At 39.1% G+C, this 25,018-nt stretch overlaps 1 protein-coding gene across 4 annotated transcripts; it reads right to left on the reverse strand.

The window, feature by feature from the left end:
* Positions 1-569: 569 nt before the first annotated feature.
* Positions 570-23,480, reverse strand: rhpn1 (rhophilin, Rho GTPase binding protein 1). Of its 4 annotated transcripts, none has more exons than XM_074636319.1 (16): positions 23,267-23,480; positions 23,000-23,093; positions 19,060-19,175; positions 12,372-12,500; positions 10,446-10,521; positions 9,807-9,884; positions 9,468-9,592; positions 7,409-7,575; positions 6,845-7,032; positions 6,612-6,768; positions 6,374-6,505; positions 5,574-5,768; positions 5,414-5,490; positions 5,176-5,322; positions 3,958-4,110; positions 570-2,904 (listed from the first exon to the last, which is right to left on the reverse strand). In XM_074636319.1, exons 1-16 carry the CDS (start codon positions 23,284-23,286, stop codon positions 2,695-2,697), a joined length of 2,064 nt encoding a protein of 687 aa, XP_074492420.1. In that variant the 5' UTR covers positions 23,287-23,480; the 3' UTR covers positions 570-2,694. The 4 variants fall into 4 exon arrangements, with proteins under 4 accessions (XP_074492420.1, XP_074492419.1, XP_074492421.1 ...); XM_074636318.1 differs by having other exon boundaries at positions 570-2,907; XM_074636320.1 differs by having other exon boundaries at positions 570-2,907; positions 6,374-6,488; positions 6,604-6,768.
* Between the last annotated feature and the right edge of the window lie 1,538 nt (positions 23,481-25,018).

Consider the following 25,018-nt stretch of genomic DNA (forward strand, 5'->3'; position numbering starts at 1 on the left):
TATTTAGTCAAAAACAAACGGAAGGAGAAAAATTCTTCCTCTTCACAAACATTTACTCACTCACACACATACACAGTACAGAAAGCTGAACAGGAAAGATTGTACCAGTTTTTCTTCGGCAAACAAGAAAGTTACTTTCAACAAAATCAAACATGATACATTTGTTTCCTTGAAATCAGAAATTAATTTCATGAATATGAGAACACATAAGATCCAACTATTTTGTAATCTTGGCTTGAATTGTCAACACTGTTTTTTGTAATGGGTAAGCTTTTTTTTTTTATGATGAATACAAAAAACAAAACTATATTGTGATCATGTGAAAACAAAACATGAGAAATCATTGTTTGTCCCCTCTGGCTTTCTGTACTCATCACTATGGACCACCATGGCACAAACATTGTACAGAAAAAGTAAAAACACACAGGCCATGGCAAAAAAAAAGAAATCAGCATTATTGTTTAGCTGGACCAAACAGTATTGTGCTACAACTCTCACATTTCTAGTTATCTCAAAATCTTACAAACAGTTCAAGCAATGTTAATTAAAAGAAACATTATTTTGTTCTACTAACATCCTCCTCTATTGTTCCTAATATTGGCTGACTGTAACAAACTACAGTGACTGGACCGTTCTCAGAAACCATTAAGGACACAATAGATATAAGACGATACAAAACTCCTCTGAAAAATACAACGCAGTATCACATTTCATTTCAAAATTTTCACACACAACCTCTCTGTGTGCGTGTTTCATGTTCATTATTGAAACATCAAGTCAGAACTACATTATTAACAGATTTGTCCTTTTTAATATTCACAGTGCATTAAAAATACCAAAACTATAAAACATACTGTAGGAGCAAATCCTCTGAAGTGCTTTTACTCATCTAAAAATGACAAAACTAAACAACAAACATTTCTCCATCATACTTATAGTAGAAGTACAATGTAAAGTATGAGTGGATGAACTGAAATCTGGAGCACTTCAGTGGTTAAACAGGTGACTGTTAAGAGTATTCTGTAACCTCAGAGACCACTTAAGGATAATATAAGACACAAGAAATACTGTTAATTCTGCTTTGCCCTCTCAATTATTTTTATATCCATTACATTAATGTTACTATACATGTGTTTTGTTTAAAGTTAAGTAAAGGAGCTTTCAGTCATTTTTCCCCACTAAGATTGTGCCAGCTGCGCCACGTGGCATTACATTAGCCCATGTGATAAAATGTCTGCTTTTCTAAAGCATCAACCTAGGAAACAGGAAAATGTCACTGGTGTGTGGTCATACAAAGAATAGATGCAAACAGGCGTGTACGCGTCATATATTTTTGATAAACCCAATTCCAGATCAGAGTTATCTCCGAAAACATCAGATTAAGATTGCTAGTTTGAATCTGGGTTAGAACAAAAGCAGAAAAATGTTGGTTTTCCCATCAGATGTCAACATTCACAAGCTGGTAGCATCTTTAAGACTTAAAGGCTAGAGTTGTGTCTCAATTCGTATACTTCCGTTTGTACACTTCCATGTAGTACACTGTGCACACTATGTACTAACTTGTATAGTGCATGAATTTCAACATGGTAGTGTTGTCTCAAATTGCACACGGCTGTTGTGCACTCACTGGAAGCTCGGTAGACCAGCTGGTGATCAACAGACATCACGCCGTATCGCCAATAATTCAATTCAGGCAGATAAATTAACCCAATAATGGCTTCTATCCCACTACAGTATAGTGGGTACTAAAAACACACGTATATTTTTTTTAGTTTGGTGTTCGCCGTGTCAATCGCTTCCTCACCTGCCATTTACACAAGTTTGAAATAGGTTGGTGGTCCTTCCCCTTCCACTACGTAGCAAAGATGCCAACTGCTGAGGGTGAGAAGTGTCCAGCGTTCCACACTCAATGTTTTGACCATTTTGAGTACAACATCTGGGTACTTAGAGTGCACTGCATTTTGCCATCAGTCTGAACGCACTTATGTAATCAAAATAGCAAGTGGAAGTATAGAAGTATGCAAATTGAGACAAAATGAATGTACTTATTCACTAGTTACTAGTTGTTTGGATGTTAGTCTCAGTTGTTTGCTGAAAAAAGTTCAATAATATTCAAAAATGGCTTCCTGCCGCCCACAGAAGTCCAACCGGTGATAGATGTGCATCAAAAATCACATGTGCGTCACACATTTTGTCAGTCAACAGCGTGGCAGCACTGTCTCTAAATGATTTAATAGCATCCTGCATCCAAAATGTTTCCTTCTGTGTCAATGTTCAACTCCAAGGCAGTACAGCATCCTCCTCAGAGGCAGGATTGTTCAACTCTTAAAAAACGATCATGGCAGCAATAGTAAGCTCTTCACTCTTGCAAAGTGAAAATTAGTAAAAAGCAAAATTTTTACTGAAGTTTAGTAAGTTAGAAGGTGTTCTACCTGGTATGTGTGCTTCCACATATTTGATTAGCCAACATAGTTGCCAGATACATTGGACTGTGCTGTAGTAAAAAAAAAAAAGAAGCCAGGAACAGTTTTACTGGACAAACCGTGTGCTTTTTTTGTCAGAGCTCTCTTTGCAGCAGCAGCATCCCCTACTGGTGTTGCCTGGTGCAGCACTACTGTCAGTCTGAATGCGGTCCTGATCGTACCTTGTGCTCCACTGCTGTGATTCCCTGAGTGGTTCCTCTGCAATCATGTCTCAGTACATGGACTCAGTGTCTCGGATGCTTCCAAACGACAAACTGAAAGTGCTTCCTAGTCTCTTAGTGACCCCGCCTCCTTCCCTCTTCTTCTTCCTGTTCCAGTTCAACAAGGAGGCGGAGCTCTGGCCCTTAGCTCCACCCAGCATACGCTGCCGAGTGTTTTCCTTATCGCTGCCGAGGGACAGCATGATGGCCCTCCTCTCGACCTGCTGACACACACAGGTAATGTCTTGGTCACTCACTGCACAGGTGTGAACAAGGGCTGTCAAAGTTAACGCGATAATAACACGTTAACGCAAATTTGTTTTAACACCACTAATTTCTTTAATGCATTAACGCAACTTGTGATCTTTAGGTTGTAGCGGGCTCAGTTTTAAAGCTAGAGTGAAGATACTGGTATCATGAAACTAGAAAACCTAAGGATTAAACCTAATCTATTGGTACCAATGATGTCATACTAGCTTGTCGTGAATGAGGCTAAATAACTCTAAATTTACTCTAAATTTTAGTTTTTGCCAGTTTACAAGCTGGTTTTACGTTAAAACTGTCATGGCCATTTTCAACAGGGTCCCTTGACCTCTGACCTCCAGATATGTAAATGGGTTCTATGGGTAGCCACGATTCTCCCAGTTACAGACATGCCCACTTTATGATAATCACATGCAGTTTGGGGCAAGTCAAAGTCAAGTCAGCACACTGACACACTGACAGCTGTTGTTGCCTGTTGGGCTGCAGTTTACCATGTTATGATTTGAGCATATTTGTTATGCTAAATGCAGTACCTGTGAGGGTTTCTGGACTATATTGGTCATTGTTTTTTGTTGTTCATTGATTTCCAATAATAAATATTTGGACTGTCAATCAATTAAAATATTTAATTGTGATTAATCACAAATTAATCGCACATTTTTTATCTGTTCAAAATGTACCTTAAAGGGAGATTTGTCAAGTATTTAAAACTCTTATCAACATGGGAGTGGACAAATATGCTGCTTTATGCAAATATGTATAGATTTATTATTTGAAATCAATTAACACAAAACAATGACAAATATTGTCCAGAAACCTAAAGTCCTAATAAATATACACATACATTTGCATGAAGCAAGCATATTTGCCCACTCATGTTAAGTGCATTAAATACTTGACAAATCTTCCTTAATCGCGATCGATTAAATATTTGTATCGATTGACAGCCCTAGTATGAACGCATTCATTGAAACAGCAGCCACTGACATCCCAAACACACACGTACTTACCTGTGTATCATGTGAGTGTAATGTGACCACACTGAGCTCCACTCCTCTGTCGCTAGAGCTCTTTAGCATGTGGACCACCTCGCCATGTTTGGCCCATTTACAGTCCTCTCCGTCCACTGCTACTATGTAGTCTCCTTCCCTTAGTCCGGCCTCCTGTGTGACACACAAACATTAGGAAAAGAGTGAAAATCCAGTGAGGTGTTTTGTGCATTTTCTACAGGGTGGAGAAATGAGCATTACACTTTCAACTGCAAATTATGCCGTTTGTCAACATCTGTTTTATCTAATAAGATAGTTTTCATTCGCATATCTTGAGGTCAGAGGTCAAGGGACCCCTTTGAAAATGGCCTTGCCAGTTTTTCCTCGCCAAAATGTAGGGTAACTTTGGAGCGTTATTTAGCCTCGTTCGCGACAAGCTAGTATGACATGGTTGGTACCAATGGATTCCTTTGATTTTCTAGTTTCATATGATACCTGTATCTTCACACATTAAGACTGAGCCTGCTACAACCTCTGACAGAATGAGTAGCGGCCAGGCCCGCCGTCAAATTATTAAGAGGTTAATAGTTTATACAATAAAAGATCGATACTTGTCATCCGTGTGTCAATACAATATTACCCCGCGATATTATGCTGTATCAATTTTCTTCCCCCAGCCCAATTAAAAACCTTACATTAGTTTCTATATAAATTTGATTATGCCCTCTAGTGGTCAGAAATTAATTACTGTATCTTCAATACACACTAATGACTGAAATTGTTGTGATGCTGGTTATAAATTAGATTATGAGGCTCATTGTTTCCAGATTTTACAGAAAAAAAAACAATATTAAAAAAGATGCCCAGGAGCAGATTTAATTTAATTCAGTTTAAACAGATTTTCAGCTGGATTTACTGTCTGCACAAACCAGAGATTATTGGGTTTCCTGCTGGCACAAGACACCGTTCACTGAAGGTTACAGAAAACACAGTATAGCTCAGATTTTTTTCCAGTAATAGAAAGAGAAGAAAATGTGCTGCAAATTATGGATTAATACCTCAAATAAAGAAATTGGTTGAATGACAGTTTAGATAAAAAAAATCCTTAAAACTCTGATGTATGTACAGTAGTTGTGAATGAGAATCTTACTTTTGTAACTGCTCCTCATAGTTTTACAGGATGTGGAAGACATGAGCAGTTCTGCTGATGCACATAAAGGTCAGTGGAGTTTGTCTTACCGCTGCACAGCCTCCAGGCACCACTCCAGCCACCAGGACGGGGGAGTCTCCTCTGAGCGTGAGACCCAGTCCACCTTCTCTCCTCAGCAGGCAGATCACGCGTACTGGACCCCAGCGAGCTCGCGCACAAAACACTGACAGAGGCCCCTGCAGCACAGGGAAGAGTCATCTTCAACTCAGGTACCAGTAGCTGCTGCTATCTGAATATCAGACTGTTCCTGTAATGAATGTGTCTTACCAGTCTTTGGAAGATATCAGTAACTTGGACTGTAGCAAAGTTGGTTGGAGTGATGTCTGGTTTCTGATGGGTTTGAGCTGTCAACAGAACAAACCATAATCACTTACTGTTATTTAATCATACAATCATATTATTGATATGACTTGAAACAGATACTTACACTGTATCTCTGGAGCCTCTGCGGTTTCATCGAAGTCGTCCTCTCTGTCCAGCTCAGAGTACTTGTCTAAAGAGCGTTTGTGTGTGAGAGACAACACGTCCTGCAGGATGTCCATCTTCCTCAGGATCTTACACAGACTGTGGACACGCATGGCCTCCTCGTGTCTGATTACTGCACGCCGCAGGTGAGCTTTACCTGCACACATGTAAGAGGGAAAATGTGTGAATTCTACTTTTATCTAGATCAGTCCGAAACTCTCTCTCTATCGCTCGCTCTAACTCGCTCGCTCTCTCTATCGCTATTGCTCGCTCTCCCTACGCGCACTTTCTATCGCGCGCAAATGCTCTCTCGCTCTATTTCTCTCTATTGCTCGCTCTCTTCTCTCTCGCCCTCTATCGCTCTATATTGCTCGCTCTCTCTCTGTATCGCTTGCTCTATCGCTCTCTCTCTCTCTCTGTATCACTCTCACTCTCTTTCTCTATCGCTGGCTCTCTCTCTCTCTTTATCGCTCTCTCTCTCTCTCTCTCTATATTGCTCGCTCTCTTTCTCTATCGCTTGCTCTCTCTATCTCGCTCTATATCACTCGCTCTCTCTCTATCGCAGGCTATCACTCTTGCTCTTTCTCTCTCTATTGCTCTCCTTACGCGCACTTTCTATCACACGCAATCGCTCTCTCTCTCTATTTCTCTCTATTGCTCTCTGTCACTCTCTATCACTGTCTCTCTCTCTCTGTGCATATAAACATTGACTAGACACTGCTGTATATGTGGACTACATATAAGCATATTCCATTAACTCACCAAGTTTTCTTCTTTTTTCAGGGTCTTGTAAAACGTGGCTGAGTTGTGGCCCTGCAGGAACGCTTACATAGAATTGGAGGAAAGCCTTCTCTGCTTCATCACCCTCCTCCTCCTCCTCCTCCTCAGCAGACACTACAGAACAAGAGGTTTCATTGAATGCGTCTGCAGAATTTACAATAGTGTGAACACCCACTAAAAATATTTAATTAAATATTCTGCATGCTCTGGACTGACTTACACGTGTGATCGCAGAGTGCAACAGCAGCGTAGTAGTGTGAGAGGGCACGGAAGTGTTCACATTTGACCTGAACCATGGACGCCCAAGAAAACGGCACGTAGTCCTTCATCAGAGGCTGCGTCATGGTCTGCTGCACTAACAAGTAGACGTCTGACACCTACAGGACACACGAGCACGTACAGGGTGAGAATCACGGGACATCAACAGTAACAACATGAGACCTGTTAACTCACCCTTGCAGCCTCTTGTGCCAGGCGGAGCTGGGAAGTGAAGTGTGTGTCCTGAGTGGTGAGTGTGACACGCTCAAACACACACTCCTGCACCTGGGCGACCATCAGACGTACCAGCATGCAGAGCGACGGACCACTCATGTCCAGACTGGGAGCGTTGGAGAAATTCTCTTTAAGGTAATTAAATGCACCTAAAAAGAGTACAACAATGGTTATGAACACACGTATATGCAAAATAGAAATATTTTGTGAATGAATTAATGAATTACTCAATTTACAGTCATTTATCAAAGTCACTCTTAAAATAGCCACTACTCTTTTTTCACAATGAATAGAATATACAATCTATTAATTGAAGAAGATTATGTATAGATTAAAGATTTAGAAAAACAATTAGTTCCTGCCCTAGCTAAATAAACAAATATATTTATTTTTTTGCAGATAAGGTGGACAGACTCTGCTGTTTTTGTGCAAAAACAATGCTTCTTTGGAGTTCTGACATCCTAACTGTAGAGTCCCACATAAGGGAATAAGGCTTTTGGAAATGTTAAGTTAGTATTTCATTACCTGCAGCTCTCTGAAAGGCATCTATAGCTCGGTCTATGCCAGCTGTTGCAGATCGATCCTGTCGGGCTCCGATCTGTGTGTACAGGGCACCGATGTTGAACAACACACTTCCTTTTTCAAAAGCCAACGTACGCTGACATGACGGGACGCCTGTCAGGGAGTCGTACCTAGAGACACAGAAGGAAGAATGAATTTACTTAATGCATTTCGTTTGTGTGACATAGGAAGACTATACTATGACTTATTACTATGACTTAATTCATGAAATAAGTTATAAGTCATAGTTGTTGACATTTCTTATGGCATACTACGACATTTTTTGGACATACTGTGACTTTTTTTGAAGTACCATACAATGACTTTTCTTATAAGATGCTACACTATGACTTTTTATTCTTTTTACGACAAACTATACTATGACTTTTTTGTGTTATACTATACTATGAACAATGTATAATACACTGACTTTTATTCTTGTATTGTCTTATTCTTTTCTATTCTCTTGGCTCTTTAATGAATTGTATTTAAATACTTTTATAATGTGTTCCTTTTGTACTTTGTACTAATGCTTTTGATGTTTTTTTATGTAAAGTGCTTTGAATTGCCTTGTTGCTGAATGCTATATAAATGAACTTGGTTAGTCTTACTTTGCCTTTTTTATGACTTTGTTTTACTTTTTGATGACATTTTATACTATTCACGGTATCTTTTATTCTTGTATTTTAAACCTGTCTTTCTATTCTAGCTGACTGTTTTTAATCATGTTTAAATGTCCTTTCATAATGTGTTTCTTTTGCACTTCATCTTGAAGCTGCTGATGTTTTATGGAAGTGCTTTGAACTGCCTAGTTGATGAAATGTGCTATATAAATAAACTTGCCTTGTCTTACCTCACCTTTTTTTAATGAAAAGTTTATGGCATACTATACTATTGACTTTTACATTACATTTTTCGAAAAAAAACTACTGTGACTTTTTTAACATACATTATTTTGTAATTTTTTTCAACACACTTTACTACGACCTTTTTTCTACATACTATGACTTTTTTTTCTACATACTATACTAAACTTTTTTTTCTACATACTATACTAAACTTTTTTTTTTACATACTATACCATGACATTTCTTTCGACAAACAATACTATGACTTTTTATGACCTTTTTTCGACATTATATACAATTACTTTTTGGGCTGGACCCCAAACCGCCAGACCTACAAATGCAAGTCTGTCACTGAGTGAGTGAGTGATGAAGTTACAATGACTTTTTAATTACATACAATAAAGAAATTTTGATGACATACTATAACTTTTTATGATTTTTTACACACACTATACAATGACCTTTTTATGGCATACTATACTATGGCTTTTTATGGCAAACGATACTATGACTTTTTATGACATATGCGCAGTGCATGCTACACTGACTTTTAGTTTTGTTTTGTCTATCTCATTCTATTCTAGTTTGTTTTAATTTCTTTTCTCTTTAATGACTAATTTCAATTGTATTTAAATGTGTTTTTATAATGTTTTTCTTTTGCACTTTGTCTTGATGATTTTTATGTTTTATGTAAAGCGCTTTGAATTGCTTTGTTGCTGAAATGTGCTATACAAATAAACTTGCCTTTCTTTAATTTTTGGATTAAATTTTAATCTCATACTATACTACGGCTTTTTATGACATATTATACCATGACCTTTTCATGACATTTTTAATGGCATATTATATTATGATTTTTTATGGCATACTATGCTATGACATTTTTTGTGACATACTATAGTATATTTTTATGGCATACTATACTATGACTTTTTATGACATTTTTTATGTCATACTATTCTATGACAAATCACAGCGCTGGTTGTATATGTAATGATGTCCAGCTCAAAAAACTCACGTTCTGTCACACTTCTTCACATAATACAGCTGAGCAACTAAGTAATTAACCTGAGGAATAAACATCCACTTGTCATCCTCTCTCTGCACAACCAGGCTTTGAGACTTGCAATTCAATAACCTCCAGGCTTTTACATTAAAAAGTGATCATGTCCTACCAGTGGAAGTGCACGCCCAGGTTCCTGTGTAGGGGGAAGAAGCGCTGGTCCAGGTAGTACAGCTGGTTGTAGTACTCCATCAGTAGCTCCAGACCGGCCTGGTTACGACTGGGTGTACGCATGGCCTGCCCCAAACAACACACATAAACAAACATCTAATGTCATCGGCACATAGCTTCAAGTAGACCTCAAATTCCTGACATGTACATTTCGGACCTTTCAAGGTATTTTAAAGTAAATCTTTAATTTAGTTCATTTCCTCCTTAATGACAAACAGATTTAAAACTAAACAAAATCAAGGTTTGTCTTGTATGAAGTTGTATGTGTGCATTTATCAACCTGTCTGAGCTCCATAAGCTCCTTGATCTCCTTGTTGTAGAGAGAGCTGTCCTCACCATAATGCTCACAGATGAAGTCCTATGAGGGGAGACAGACGGTGACATAATGACAAATCAGTTTCACAGCTGAGGTATTCTTTAATATTTAAACAAAATGCAGAGGACATGACTGAGCTTTTGGTGCCCATCAGTAGCCTTTCAACAAATATGTAAGACAAAACAAAATACCAAATTATACAAAAGGTTTCACCAGAAATCATTGGCAGTGTCTTTATTGTAGAGTTTTCACATTAGTTGAAAGAAACTTATGCATGTTTGTAAGTCGGAAAATCAAGCTTTGGCACATATTTGATTATGTTTATAGGCCAAGTTTGTGATGAAATGTAACTTCTTCTCAATTTTTCACATATGTAAATAATTTTTGGGATGTGGGGTTAATCCGGTATTTGTCACAATAAATAAAGCAGGCCACTGGATGTAAGTTGTTTTCAGTTTAAAACTAGTGTCAAAGCTGAAACACTGCTTGTAAAATAAGGATAATGTTCCTCCTCTACCTTGTTGTAGTATTTTAAATAATACATTCACTGTTTCACTCAAATGTTTTTCTCTCAAAGAAAAAGATATGAGATGTCATCTTCACCTGGATAGAAACTGTGAAGTCCACCTCTTTGGTTTCTTTAAGTCCGAGTGGTATCATGGGAACGTTGATAGCCTCACTGTGAAAAAAAATGTTTTTACAGAATGTGTGTGTGTAATCTTTCACAGGTTACATACTATGTAAACACCAACATTGCACACAGTGCAGGTTATAGCCATGGTCAAGTCAGCACTGCCATCTGCTACTCTTCAAACCCAGCAGGCTCACTGCTCAGTACTTCATCCTGCTAATAAGCAAAGCTAAAGCCAAGTATTAACCCTTACGGCCATGACACCCCAACCCCCCCCCCCCCCCCCCTCCCCACCCCCACCCCCCACACACACACACACAGTCCCCCTCCCATTCACAATGAACTGAAACATGCACACACGCCACAGGGCCATTAATGACACTCTAATCAGGGGTTTATCCTTCCCGTGACCCTGGGCTGCAGAGGGAAAAATCTCCTGGCTGTGAAGGACTGCACACACACACACACACACACACACACACACATATATTTGTACTTCTATACTTGTGAGGACCCTCACTGACATAATTCCCTAACCTCCTACTATAACCTTGCCTGAACCTAATTCTAACCTAAACTAAATCTTAACTGCCCTTTGAAGAATTGAGAATCAGAAAAAACATCCTCACTTTACAAAAATGTCCTTACTCTTAAGGCCTACAACATAAATATGTCCCCACAATGATAGAAGTACACGTAGAGCAGATACACACACAGTGCACAGTGTGAATACAAAAATGTAATTGATGCTTGTTTTCACCAATTATAATTCTCATTAGACTAATGAGAGTGACCTGGAATTCATGGGACAAATAAATGGGCCATGATTTTGTGCGTGTGTGTGTGTGTGTGTGTGTGTGTGTGTGTGTGCAGCGTTTCCCATTAATTACCTAGACTGTGGCAGCCCGCCATAGTCTATTTTATCCTGCCACAGTTTCATAATGAACCGAAAACATTTTTTCATTGTCAACGGGTGGGCTGGCTTGCCCTCGCCGGACGCATTTCCTCCGCACAATGCGCTCTAGTTTGGCTCGGAAAGGCCCAGGATGAAAGTGGCTAGTTACTCTAACCCTTACAGCACCCCTCGCCGCGTCCTGGGGCCGTGCTTGCTTTGCTCTCTCCCTGCGGGGAGGGACGGGGCCCCCTGTTCCTGGCGCAACTTTCAACCGGGGTGGACTGTCCTCAGAGCTTCAGGAGTCTGCAGCGTTGTCGGCAACGGGCCCTATCTCATTTACCGTAGGTGTGACTTTTTTTGCTGTGTCATCACCATTCATATCTATACTACAACCAATGTGTTTATGAATAAATTGCTTACTAAAATAAAGTGGTGGGTGAAGTACTCAGATCTTTTACTTACGTAAAAGTAAAACAGTGTAAAAATACTGTTACAAGTAAAAGTCCTGCATTCAAAATGTTACTTAAGTAAAAGTACAAAAGCAGTCGCATCAAAATATACTTAAAGTACCAAAAAGAAAAAGTACTCATTATGCAGAATGGCCTATTTCTTAATAATAGGCCTATAGAGTATATTGTTGGATTATAATTATTGATGCATTCATGTTTTCATCACTTTAATGTTGCAGCTGGTAAAGGTGGACCTAATTTTAACTACATTATATACTTAATAATTATATGCTGCTTAATAATACATCATAGTTTAGTAGCTAGTAATTAATAGTGTCAAATAAATGTAGTGAATTAAAAATACATGATTTCCCTCTGAGATGTAATGAAGCAGAAGTATAAAGTTACATAAAATGGAAATATTCAAGTAGAGTACAAATACCTCAAAATTGTACTTAAGTACAGTACTTGAGTAGCCTACATTATTATTACACAACATTATTTACAAGAGCACAAGTTCTCATAGATCTAGTGTGTGTGTCAGAGCTGTCTACCTGTCTGTCTGGTAGACCTCCATGTTGCTGTTGAGCTCCTCCAGCTCCTCTTTGAGCAGCTGCAGGTTGGAGTTGACAAAGCTGAGCTCCAGAGCCACCGTCTCCTTCACCTTGTTGTTGGTTGTTGCCCTGCAGAAATTAACACAGACATCAGATCTCATCTGTCATTAACACCAACATATAACAGATTATAACAGACTTGCATCTCCAATGTGAGAAAAGGAGAGATATTTAGCAACATGCCAACAACTTCAAAAGGCAAATCTGAGTCCTTGAGCAGGAGAAGGTTCAGTCACCAACATCACAGACACTCCCATCTCCCATACAATCTATAATTAAAGAAAATCCTTAAATTAGGCCAGACATGTATCTTAACTGAGCTCTTTGCAGAACCTGAAGTTTTTTTCTTTCTTCTCCATCATTAGAAATTGAATATCTTTGAGTTTTGGACTGTTGGTCAGACAAAACAAAAGATTTGAATATGTCAACTTCTGCTCTAGAAACTTGTGATATAGGCATTTTTGACTATTTTTGGACATTTTATAGATTCATTCATTGAAAAAGATATTTCACAGATCAATGGATAGTAAAATAATCAGTAGTTGGAGCCCTAAAGCTTAACAAAATGTATATGAATTTTCTAGAACTTTTTTTATATTATGAAAAATATGTATAATTTTATCCTTTTGTTCCTAATATTTTTTCATATTATATTGTGAATTCTCTATTTATGTTTTTTGATTTTTGCATTACTTGCTTTATTTTTTATTTATTTTTTCATTTTCTCTTAATATGTTTATTGTTATTTACCAAACACTAAGGAACATTTATTGTATGTAAAAACCTACTTGGAAATAAAACCGATACTGATTCTGATATTTATCTCCCTCATTCTTCATCAGCTTGACTCCTGTTGCTCATGGTATGGATCCCTGTCATTTGAGAATGAAAAACACTGAGAACTGAATTCGACATTTCTATAGGGTTTGTGCCTTAACTTACCCATGTAAGGAAAACAAATGGGCACAGGGCTAAATAACAAATGACTAAATGTAAGGGGACGTTGTGTTACTGTTTGTCCTTGGCTGCTTTATCACACAGTTTAGTATCACAAATAACACAATCCACCTTGAAAAACTGACTAGCAGGTGTAAATCTGCATGATGGACGTAAACATGATACCGTTGACACAATGAGCAGTGGAGATTTCATTGACAAAGAGCTTGTCTTTAATTTATGCAACTATCTCATCTCTCCACTCTCTCCTCCATCACTCTCTGTTCATTCACTTCAAGACTTTCCACTCCTCCTCCAATCACAGGGGGAGGGTCTTATTGCTGAGTAAAGCCAGCTCATACTGCGGGGGGGGTCAACAACACACAATGTTCCTGGAAGTCTGAGGCATCACCGGGTTGCCGTGGTAACTGATGATATACCAATGCCAAGGAAATCCCCCTAATTATGCAATCATTAAATATCACTGGTTTAATGATATGACGAGACAAGACTTGCAGCACTGAATTCACAAGATAACTGATATTTTGCACATGAATGCATCATTCTGGCACACTTTCAATAAATCTACATTTTCAAGATGGGAAGAAATAATGAATACAGATAAAGACACATACACCTAGGTTTTTGGTTGGGCAGCTTAAATAAAATCTGCGTATTGGAAACACTGACAGTTTTCCTCATTTCATTCTGTCAGTCTTATCTTGTAAAAAGAAAGATGTGCAGGTCTCTGTGCTGAATGAGTCATTAGATGCATCATCAGGTGGATGATTTAGGGTGGAAAGCTACAAACTGTCAGGGTAAATTATGATAAATTCAAAGAATTGGCAAAGTGTGGTTATGTTTTGGGTCATAGATAAATAATACACTTTAAGGGATGGTTTGGGTGTTTTGAAGTGGGGTTGTATAAGGTATTTATCCATAGTAGGTGTATTACCTACAGTAGATGGCAGTCAGCGTGCCCCTAGCATTGAGAAACAGACAGGAGTACCGACAACGGAGCAAAGCAATACAGTGCTGTGGACGGGGACGGCAGAAAAACTTATTGTAGCCGCCTAAAACAAAGGCTAAACCAAAAAAATTGATATCCGTTTAAGTGTTCGCTATATTTAGAATATTTTCCGACAGTTAACTGAACTGAAAGTGAAACGTATCTATACTGTTTTTGTCATCTGAGCCTGCTGGCTTTGGAAAGAGCACAGATAAATTCCACTTTCGGTTCAGTTCCCTGTCAGAAAGGAGAAGGAAAAGGCTTTCTGACGGCAAGATAAAGCGGTGAAAATATTCTAAATATAGCGTACACTTAAACGGATATACATTTTTAGGTGAGCCTTTCTTTTAAATTTCTTTTCTGCAGTCCCCGTCCACAGCACTGTGTTGCTTTGCTCTGGTGTCGGTACTCTGTCTGCTTATCCAAACTGGGGGCGTGCTGACCGTCATCTACTGTAGGTAATACACTGACTAATGGAAAAAGTACCTCAGATAACCCCACTTCTAAACACCCAAACTATCCCTTTAAGAGATGACGATGAATATGTACACTTATCCACCACCTTGATCACAAAGTCTTTGCTTTTCACTAAACCTGTCAAGCTTCCGGTCAATTATATTCTCTCATTTTTCTCTCTCAATTTTTTAGCACATATTTGCATCATAAGACCTCATATTCCCTCAAAAGTCACTAGTGTCTCATCTGACATGAAGGTGAGTAGACAACATATAATCTGTGGATAAACTATTCCTTTAAATTAGCGTCATCACTCCACTGATGGCAGGACTCTACTCTCCGTAATTAAAATTGATCACTTTTTGATTGTAAATATAAACCTGTTATTTTTCATCTATCCAGCGTATACTATATAAATAATGTTAAATCACCGGCTTCTGTTAAGTCTCAGGGAATGTTACTTCCCTCCTTGCCACAGCTTTTTCTTCAAGTGTTTTTTCCATTTGTCAGGGTGTTTACTTATGCTGATCAACATCATCATAGATGCTCACATCAATTTACAAAAAACTGGCAGCCAAAGCAAGACCTTCCCAAAAACAACAAAATGGAAGGGTGGTGCATTTTTGGACACGACTGGTTTCTAGTAGGAAAAGTCCTGAACTCTGTTTTTTCTGAATCAGGTCCTTCTAAAAACTTAAGGTAGGGCTGGTAGTGCTGCTCAATTACATTTTTTGTGATATTAGTAGAAATTCTTATTACATCCCAACAGCAATCAATTGTCAACTTGGCGACTTTCTCGCTTAATTTAGGGACTTTTGGAGCTAGTGCTGCAAGCTACTTTCATTGGGAAAGAGATGGCAACACTGGGCTTGGTTTTTTTGGTTAGATAATATTTAAAATGTTGTCTTGCTAGTTTCTCAGCATTACTGACCATACCTTTAACCAAAACATGCGTTAACATTAACAAATTAAATCAAATTTAATTTGCATTGACTAAAAAAAGGCTACATATGTATGTACAGTAAATATAACTAGACATGATAAATTGTACAAATCTCATAGCACCTTGAGATATCAGCCTCTTATGATCCTTGTCGTTAACCTAGTCTATATTTTGCATATCTATTTATTGATAGTGCACCTTTATTGATATTTTATATTTGTACTCTTTATATATTTGCACTCTTTCCTACTTTGTAGTGCAACTGCTGTACAACAAGTTCCCTCAGGAAGTTCTCTCATCTTAAAGAGGCAGATGTTCCAAAAACAATGTTTCCGATTTTTTTGGATAACATTTTGCTATCGTTTGCTTTCTTCATGACAACCTGGTGGAGAAATTGAAAGTTTGGATTCTTTAACACATGATCAAACTTGGCACAAACACACAGATAACACTGACCTTTGAACTCCTGTAAATAATGTTAATCTGTCCAGTTAGACCACTTTATCCTCACCTCTCTCTACATCTGCCACTCCCTCCCTCAGTTACACACACACACACACACACACACACACTCGCAAATCTATATCTAGGATGAAGCCCAAGGCAATCTGATTAGTCAGCTTTAAATGGGCTGCCAAATATCCCCTTCACACACACCCACTTGCACGCACAACATACTGCAGCTTCTAAGGGGAAAAATAACTCTTACTCTGAGTTTAAAACATGAAGTATCAGAGAAGCTGAAAACAAGTTTGTTCAGTATGTAACTTAGGATATTTTTGTAATAACTGACGTGAAGACCAGGACTTAACTAGTTGCTGTCCCTCGGAAAAACACACCCTGCCGTCTGCATCAGCCAATCGCAAGACCTGATGAGTTCCAACCCCTCTTTCATCTGTAATTAGCACCCCCCCCTCTCAATCACCTCCCACCCACCAGCACTCATACCACCACCCAGTTCCACAACAGTTTTAGAGTGAGTGAAGTGAAAGCGAGACGTTATGTGTGTGTCAACTATTCCAGTTGACCGGAAAGGGGGAGGACAGGAAAAAAAAGGTCTGACAGTGCCAGACAAATAAGTGGGGGATGAGCTTGCCGGGGATCCGTTGGGAATCTCTGCATGAGCACAGGACAGGAGGCGGACACAAAGCCGGCTGATTACAGGCCGGCAGGCTGTGTGGGGGGGTCCTCTTTGTCTCTGTGACCCGTCGTCCAAATAGAAAGGGCAGGAGCGCTTGTTTTAGTTCCCCTAAACTGAGTCATCACCTTTTAGGATAACAGCCTAAATCCAGTCAAAAATGGAGTTGGGAAGAAAGATCCAAAAGAACGAGAAATCGCTACCCTTTACAGAATTACTCCAATCTGCCTATTAGTGCTGAAAATGAATTACCTAACTTTGATAATTGATTAATTACTTATCAAACTAATTTATTTATCAAATAAAAAAATGCCAAACATTCACCAGTTTCAGCTTTTTAAGTGTGAGGATTTACTGTTTTTCCTCTGTTTTATATACAGTAGTGCTGTAACTAATGATTATTTTCATTCGATTATATTCTCGATTAATTGCTTGGTCTGTAAAATGTCATAAATTGGTAAAAAAAAGTTAAACACATAATCAGACTAAAAGTAACACAGCTGAAGCTGCGAAATGCAGGAAGGAAACTGTGTTGTTTTTAGCCTGGATTATGACTGTAAATTCTTTGTATTTGCGTAGTATTATCATACAATCTGCGCATCATGCTTCGATTGGTCAGTAGGCGGTGCTTATGTAGGAGTTGATCTCTTATCGGGAACATAACCTGCTCCGGAGCAGGTTAGCTGTTCAGCATAAGTTACCATGGTGATCTACCCTAGTAAGAAGTGAACCACCATCGTAGGACGGAAAACCCAGAGTTAAACCTGAAGTTACCTCGCTAACCCCAAACCCTGCTTCGTAGTACAGGCCTCTGGAAAAGTATGAGGGGTATTTTTCACTTTTCCTGTAAATTTATAGGAAAAAATATAGAGACTTAACAGTAATGAAAATCATTTAAAATAGTAGCCCTGCTATCCATCATCAACCTATCCCTAAAAAATATATGTGTGAAACTTAATTAGTTAGTCCTGGGATAATAATGAGAGGTGCCCCTGGCTGTCATTTAATTAAAGACACTGTTGTTTTCTGTGTTGATCTTATTAGATTCCGACACGGCCCCACTAAGGAGGAAGAAAGTGGCTCCTTGCTTTAATTAAGTGGCTCCTCCTCCTCCTCCTCCTACTCCCAAGTTGAATCTTTATGAGTAAAGGGGAGACTTTTGCACAGTGGACTATTCATGCTGTAAATGTTCGCCAAACTACCACAACAAAAGTGTAGACCAAATGTATGCACATATATTAAATATTTACTTTCAGCCTCTGTAGTAATCTGTAATGCAGAGCCTGAGAAATAGTCGGAGGGAGAAAGCAAAGGCACCGAGACATGGACCGAAGCTTGAGGGGATAAAGATGACGCTAATGTTCTCAGAGAGAATACTTTGATGTGCTGCCACCGCTTCTTTTTTCATTTCCCTCATTTCTTCACCAATAAATCTCTTGTTTGCTGTGTGAATGACACAAAGCACAATTCAGTTGGGTGATAAGCCTCATTGGTGTTCATGCTGAAAAGTATGCAGTGTTCAATTATCTTACAAAGAAATATTAGTAGGAAAAAAGGAAGAGGAGACACAAACACACACAACATGGTAAGAGAAGACACAAGCAGACAGACGCAGTGAACACAAACAGAGCCATAAAACTGGGTGGTGCTGGTGTGTGTGTGTGTTTTTCAGGGGAGTGATCTCTGACCTTTTCACATCACAGGACGCCACCACAAAAGTGACAGAGGCAACAAGCTAACAAAGAGCCACCAACACAGAGGAGGCCAGAATAGCATTTATCATCACATCTTAGAGAGAAAAGGCTGATGTAGGAGAAAGCTTGCCCTTTCAAATAAAGATAAATGCCATGAACAACGTGTCCAGCTGACTACATTAGGTACTTTGAAACAACTGATAAAGCAGGAAAACACTTCAAAAAAAAATGTTTACTCTTGTATTGTGTCTTGAAATCCATTTTCATTAACAAATACCAGCACCATTGCAAATTTTCACTTATTTCAAACAGAATTTCACTTATTTTAACGAATCAGGGGACATTGTCTTGACACTAGTGATGCAGTTATGCATCTTACTTTCAAAATGTTCAATGCAAAAAAAGTCTAGTATAGAAAGAAAAAAACCATCTGACCCATCCCAGCACCTCACCTGAACAGGTTCTCTGCTCCTGCTCTCATGCGCATCTCCTTGTTGATCTGCTGGTTGATGCGAGCTCGTCGGTGCTGCAGTTTACTGCGCTGAGTCTGGGCGAAAGGATCACATCCCTGCAGAGAAAATAAAGAAATAGGAGTCAAAAGAAGTGATGAACTGATGAATTACAGCAGCAAATCTAACTATTTTAAGCACAGAGGAAGTGAAGTCTGTTGCCACATCAGGTGCCCAGAGGTAAGACATCCAAAAAGACATATGTCTCACGCTGGACTACATTCACCACCAACTCAAACAACGAGTGAATTGTTTTTTAACACTGTTCATCATCTGATGGGAAAATTGTCGTTTTGCTGCTTGATGCTTTATATTTGTCTACATGTTCCAGCAAACATACTGTACATAAACAGGGATAAATGACAGTGAACCTTTCGGGACTATTTTGCCCAAAGACGAGCCTTCCTGGTAGATTTCACATGGCCTTAACACTTACTTTAACCATCAGTAAACTATAGCATTTTATTTGTAAAGCATATATGGTGAGGGTACAGGACAACCTAGACAGATAGCTGACTGAGGGCGCTTTCACAAAGCATAGTCTGTTTGGCTAGTCCGAATCAGAGTGAAATTTAAGGGAAGGTCGCCATGTTGTTTCCTGTTTGAAACAGCAAGCTTAAAACCAGGGACAAATCAGGTGGATTTAACATTATAGACATGACCACTGACTATTTATATAACAATTTAGCCACAAATTCACATACGTTCTAGCCATATACTCTGTTTTGACCAAGTCTTGTTTCACTATGACTTGGCATTGGTCTACAGCGACAGGAATCCCTTCTCCTCCACTTTATCTCCAATTACTTTAAAAATGTCACTATTTTTTTGGTCTTTATTTAGCATATTCTGTGTTCTCTTCGGCCCACACGTCAAGCTTCATCGGACTTCTGTAGAAGTCTAGGTCAGTCCTCTCCCACTCATGTTAACCCGTCCTTTACCCGTGTCCAACTCAACAAATGCCCACACAGGCAGCCTGCATTTTGGTTCACTTGGAAACAGTCCAAGATTACCTCTCGCAAGCGGTCTCAGACCGGTTGTTTTGGTCCGCACCAGAGTATGATTATTACTGCTTCACAACTGCCCAAATGAACCGCTGAACCGCATCAGAGTTCGATTAAATTGAACTAAATGTTGGCTTGTGAAAGTGCCCTGAGAGGCTTATTTCAGTGCAAAACTCCATGTTGGAAGCACAGCGTGCCAGAGATGAGGGGTGTGTCAAAGGGCGTGTCAGAGATGAGGGAGCTCAGGAGGGGAGAGCCTTGTGGATGCTAAAAATGGTAATAACCTGGCATGGTACAGCAGGAGCAGAACCTTCTCCGCAGAAGGATAATATGTTTAATAGAAAAAGGATCTGGTGATATGTCAGAGCTGTGTATCGGTCTGAAGATTTAAAGGCCTCTTAAATCTCGCTTCACTAGGCATTTTGCCAACAACACCAGAACAGCTGATAGTTAAAGGTCTGCTCACTAAAATAGCAATCTATCATACAATGCACCACCGTTTCACACTTAAAAGGTAAACAGATGTACAGCAATATGACATATGGAGCAGCTGTACTGTAAACACACTGAATACTCCCTTTCCTTATCCGTGTGCCTCCTTCCATCGCTTTCTCGCAGCCAACTTCTACAATATGCGAACGTTTCTCACTTTCTCACACTCTTTCCACCTTTATCTTTCTCGTTCCCTCTCACCCAGTTAAGGTGTTTGTTTAGCATGCGCACACGTCAAGTAATCCTCAGAGTGCCTGTGTGGATTAGGATTCTGGCCGAGCTCCCACCTCTGCTCAACCATCAGGAGGGCAGCAGGGCAGGAGGATGGAGGCTGCTCGGCATTCAGTGCAGATAAAGCCTAAAAGCCTGTGTCGAAAACCTTCGATGTCCAGGTGACTTTCTCTCTCAAATGTTGTTTTTCAGCAACACAGATGCAAACTGTAAACTTTAAGTTGCTGCTCCAATCACAGTCTTCTACCCTCTCAAGCAGCAGAAAGTGAAGAGACTTGCTTAAGGGCACCATATCTGTAATCAATCATTTGCTCCATCAACGTTTTCCCTATTCAAACCAAGGATTCAATATACTGTGGGAATATACCATTCATATTGCCTGAGATCCTGCATATCTAAACTACACTTGATATGATATCAGTGTTAGTACAAAAGCAGGTACAAAACAGGTTTCACTTTTCAAACACACCCACAGTATCTTAAGATAATAAAAAGGGTCAGCTCCCATAAATAACCAAATACATTTTTTCTCCCTTAGTCCTAGTGGTATTTAACCAGAGATAGTTTAAGTTTTATCTGCTTAAAGTGGCAATAGGCAGAATGTTTTTGGCATCATTGGGCAAAAATTCTATAATAACCTTTCAGCATATTGTAATTCAAGTGTTCTGAGAGATAACTAGACTTCTGCACCTCCTCATGGTTCTGTTTTCAGGCTTTAAAAAATCTTTGGCCAATCACAGGTCATTTCAGAGAGAGCGTTCCTATTGGCTGTTCATTCAACGGATACAGCTATCACTTGCGAACTCTGATCAAACGGTCAAACTAAGCAGCGCTGGTTAAATATGAATCAATATTCTGTTCCTGTAATGCCTATTTCTCGCATAAAATGTTTTCAGAAATATCTTTTAGTGTGCCGTTTCGCTGTAAAATGAGAAAGTTTACTCCGGCTAGTGGGCGGTGCTTGCTATTTCCTCAACTGATCTCAACATGGCTGCTGGGTCACAAACATTCTCATTTTACAGCTAGAAGATATTTCTGAAAACATTTGAGGTGAGAAATAGGCATCACAGTAACAGAATATTGGTTCGTATTTGATCAGTGCTGCCTAGTTTGACTGTTTGATCAGAGTTTGCGAGTGATTGACAGCTGCTCAGAGACGGCAGACTCCAGCTCGGCTCTGATTAGTTGTTTTCTTCCGGTCTGTGAAATACTGCAGATTGGAGCAACGGAGTCAAAATTGTATTAAACTCAACTGTATTGAGATGCTGGCAGAGGTTTCAGATGTTGGTATCTCAAAACTCAGGCAAATACAGCTCATAACACCAGCATAACGAGACATCATTAGAGATAAGTGATAGATCAGCTAGACTGATCACGGGTACGAGGAGATTTGAGCACATCACTCCGGTTTTAGCTGCACTTCATTGGTTGCTTGTCAAATTTAGAATTTATTTTAAAGCTCTGCATGGTTTGGCACCAAGCTACATCACTGAGCTCCTTACACCCTATGTGCCACCGCGTAACCTGAGGTCCTCTGACTTGGCTCTACTGGTTGTACCCAGGTCTAGGCTGGTGACTAAGGGTGACAGGGCCTTTGCCATCAATGCCCCTAAACTGTGGAAAAGCCTACCTCAGGACCTCAGGTTAGCCAGCTCTACTACCAATTTTAAATCTCCTTTAAAAAAACATTTTTATAAAAAGGCTTTTTTAACTCCGTAAGGCAACAGCTTGGTGCACCTTTTCCCCACACCTTATATTGTCCTCTTCTGGCTTATGTGTAGTAACTTATTGTTTTGATAACCACTGGTTACGGGTTTTAGTTTTCTCATTATTTGGTCTTTATGTTTTGTTCTTTTATTGTTGTTTTTATTTTGTCTGTATTTCATTGTATCTGTGCAAGCACTTTGAAACTATGTTTAGAAAGGTGCTATACAAATAAAGATTATTATTATTATTATTATAAGTGAGAAAAAATGCTTTTTTAAATAATATGGGTAGTGGTTTTTTAAGAGTTGTGATACTTTTATTACCCATGATGGTGGATCTCCAGACCCCTATCAGAGCCTTTCCTCGTGTTTACCACATACCCCAAATGTGTGTGTAAATGTATTATGTGTCTGAGAGTGTGTGTGTGTGTGTGTGTCCATGTGTCTCACCTTTCTGATGCTCCCACTGAGGCTGCCCTCTGTGGGTAACGTTAGTGGCATCTCGTCCTCCGAGGTACCGTCTGACAGGGACATCTCACACTCTCTGTGGACAGTAATGTCAATATTATTTCACTCAGAAGTGCCACTATTTGGTCATACTTGCCATACGTCACCCTGCATGTTAAACACAACTCTCAGACATGTAAGTTGAGTGAATAAGCAGAACAAACATGTTGAACATTAGTGAGCTACCGAGTCACACGGTTTACCACTTGCCTTGTCGCAGGTTCCTCCATCGTGAGGCAACGACAAAAGCGGCCAAAAAGTCCCTACATTTCTTCCAACTTTGTATAGTTCCCAAGTAAACACAAAGCTCCAGTGGTCGGAAGACAGTAGAGTAGAATAAACAACTTTTTTACTCCTCAAAACAGCCCAGTTTCAACTCATTACATTAAGCTAGCACCTCCTCCTCCGCTCGCCTTTTCTTTCTGATTGTATGCAGCTGCGAGAGCTTATTCACTGGGGGCGGGCCTGCGATGGAGGAGTTAGCCAATCACGTTGCAGCCTCTGAGAGCGACAGTAGATATAACCAATCAGAGGGAGGATTAGGAGTGAGCGACAGATTGATCTGACCAATCATAAGTCACTCCGAGGCGTCCCCCCCCCTACTCCGCGGCCCGTTGCTACGGCAACGTCAGGGCTGTGGCTTGTGTGTGTGGGCTCCAAAGAGATTGTAGAAGCCCCGCCCCCTCCGTGGGACTTAACACATGAATATAAATAATTATAACCTCATTTTAAATAATTATAACTTCATTTTAAATAATTATAACTTCATTTTTATTCTATTTTGGTGGTGATTTTTATTAGTATTTTTTTTTACACATTTATAAAACTGCACAAAATCAAAAGGAAGAAAGATCTAAACTAAAATAATTTAAAAAATACAACAAAAGTTAAACAACAACAAGAAGTACACAAAATGTGCAGAAAAACCTAACCAAACAGTGGAAAACAATCCAATAAAAACAATGAAATACATACAAAAAAACAGTACAGAAGAAAAGAAAATATGTCTAAACATATCAAAAGATAATTAGACATCATTAATTAAATGTGATGATAATTTCCTTTTATGAATATAAATAATTATAACTTAATTTTATTCTATTTTGGTGGTGATTTTTATTATGAATTACTTTTGAGTTCCCCCAATCCATGAAAGTGTTGATCCAGTTCAATTATAAAACATTTCCAGTTATATATATTAGCAGATATAGCCTATAGCTACTACAGAAAGGAGAAATGATGTATTATTTTACATTGTGCATTTATTGCTCAGCACCACCTGTAAAAGGCAGAGAGTGTTACTAGTATATATGGTTATAATTATTAATTATAAAAATAAAAATAAATTATGAAAAACCTCCATAAATTGCGAGTTTGACTCCTAGACAGCCCAGAATCTCACATACCTTTTTAATTTTAGTCCTCAGCCTCTAGCTGGTTGATAATCATCATTCTTGTCTGTTTCCTTCCTCACAATGGTTCCATTTTCTCAGCAATTTTTTACCAAACTTACACAGCATTATTGTCTACTAATTCACCCTGATCCAATTTATTTTAGTTGCATGCGTTTGGACAAAACAGGATTGTTTCAGAGTGGTATGGACATAATGAAATGACCTGACCTCATTCAGTCTTTCTGTACATTGTTGCTGTCTGACAGAGGTTACTGCTCATCCTCAGTGCTTCCCAGTTTGCCCTGCCACATCTCCATATGGCGGGTTTTCCTGTCCTGGTCCCTGTCTAACCAGTTAATTAGAGCTCTCTCCCAGAAATCCATGACTTTGTCCACACATGCAGCTGATCAGCTCTGAAGTGAAGCCTTCCACCATTAAACTCTTGGACTGCCACCTTGATCTAAGCCCAACCAACGTGGAATTTGTTAGGACAGAGGTCCAAGTGGGTTGTGGGTGACCTGGATTTCAGTTGAAGATGAAGAAAAAATGGGATTTGAATGAATTTTAG

Source organism: Sebastes fasciatus, chromosome 5 (assembly GCF_043250625.1).
Source record: "Sebastes fasciatus isolate fSebFas1 chromosome 5, fSebFas1.pri, whole genome shotgun sequence".
Classification (NCBI taxonomy): Eukaryota; Metazoa; Chordata; class Actinopteri; order Perciformes; family Sebastidae; genus Sebastes; species Sebastes fasciatus.

Excerpts from the sequence above, each read along its gene's own strand:
- rhpn1 (XM_074636318.1), bottom strand. The coding sequence starts at position 23,286 with ATGGAGGAACCTGCGACAAG. Across the intron at positions 9,885-10,445 it reads ACTTCACAGTTTCTATCCAG|GACTTCATCTGTGAGCATTA; the intron begins GTGAAGATGACA and ends CTCCCCTCATAG. Across the intron at positions 9,593-9,806 it reads AGCTTATGGAGCTCAGACAG|GCCATGCGTACACCCAGTCG; the intron begins GTTGATAAATGC and ends TGTTTGGGGCAG.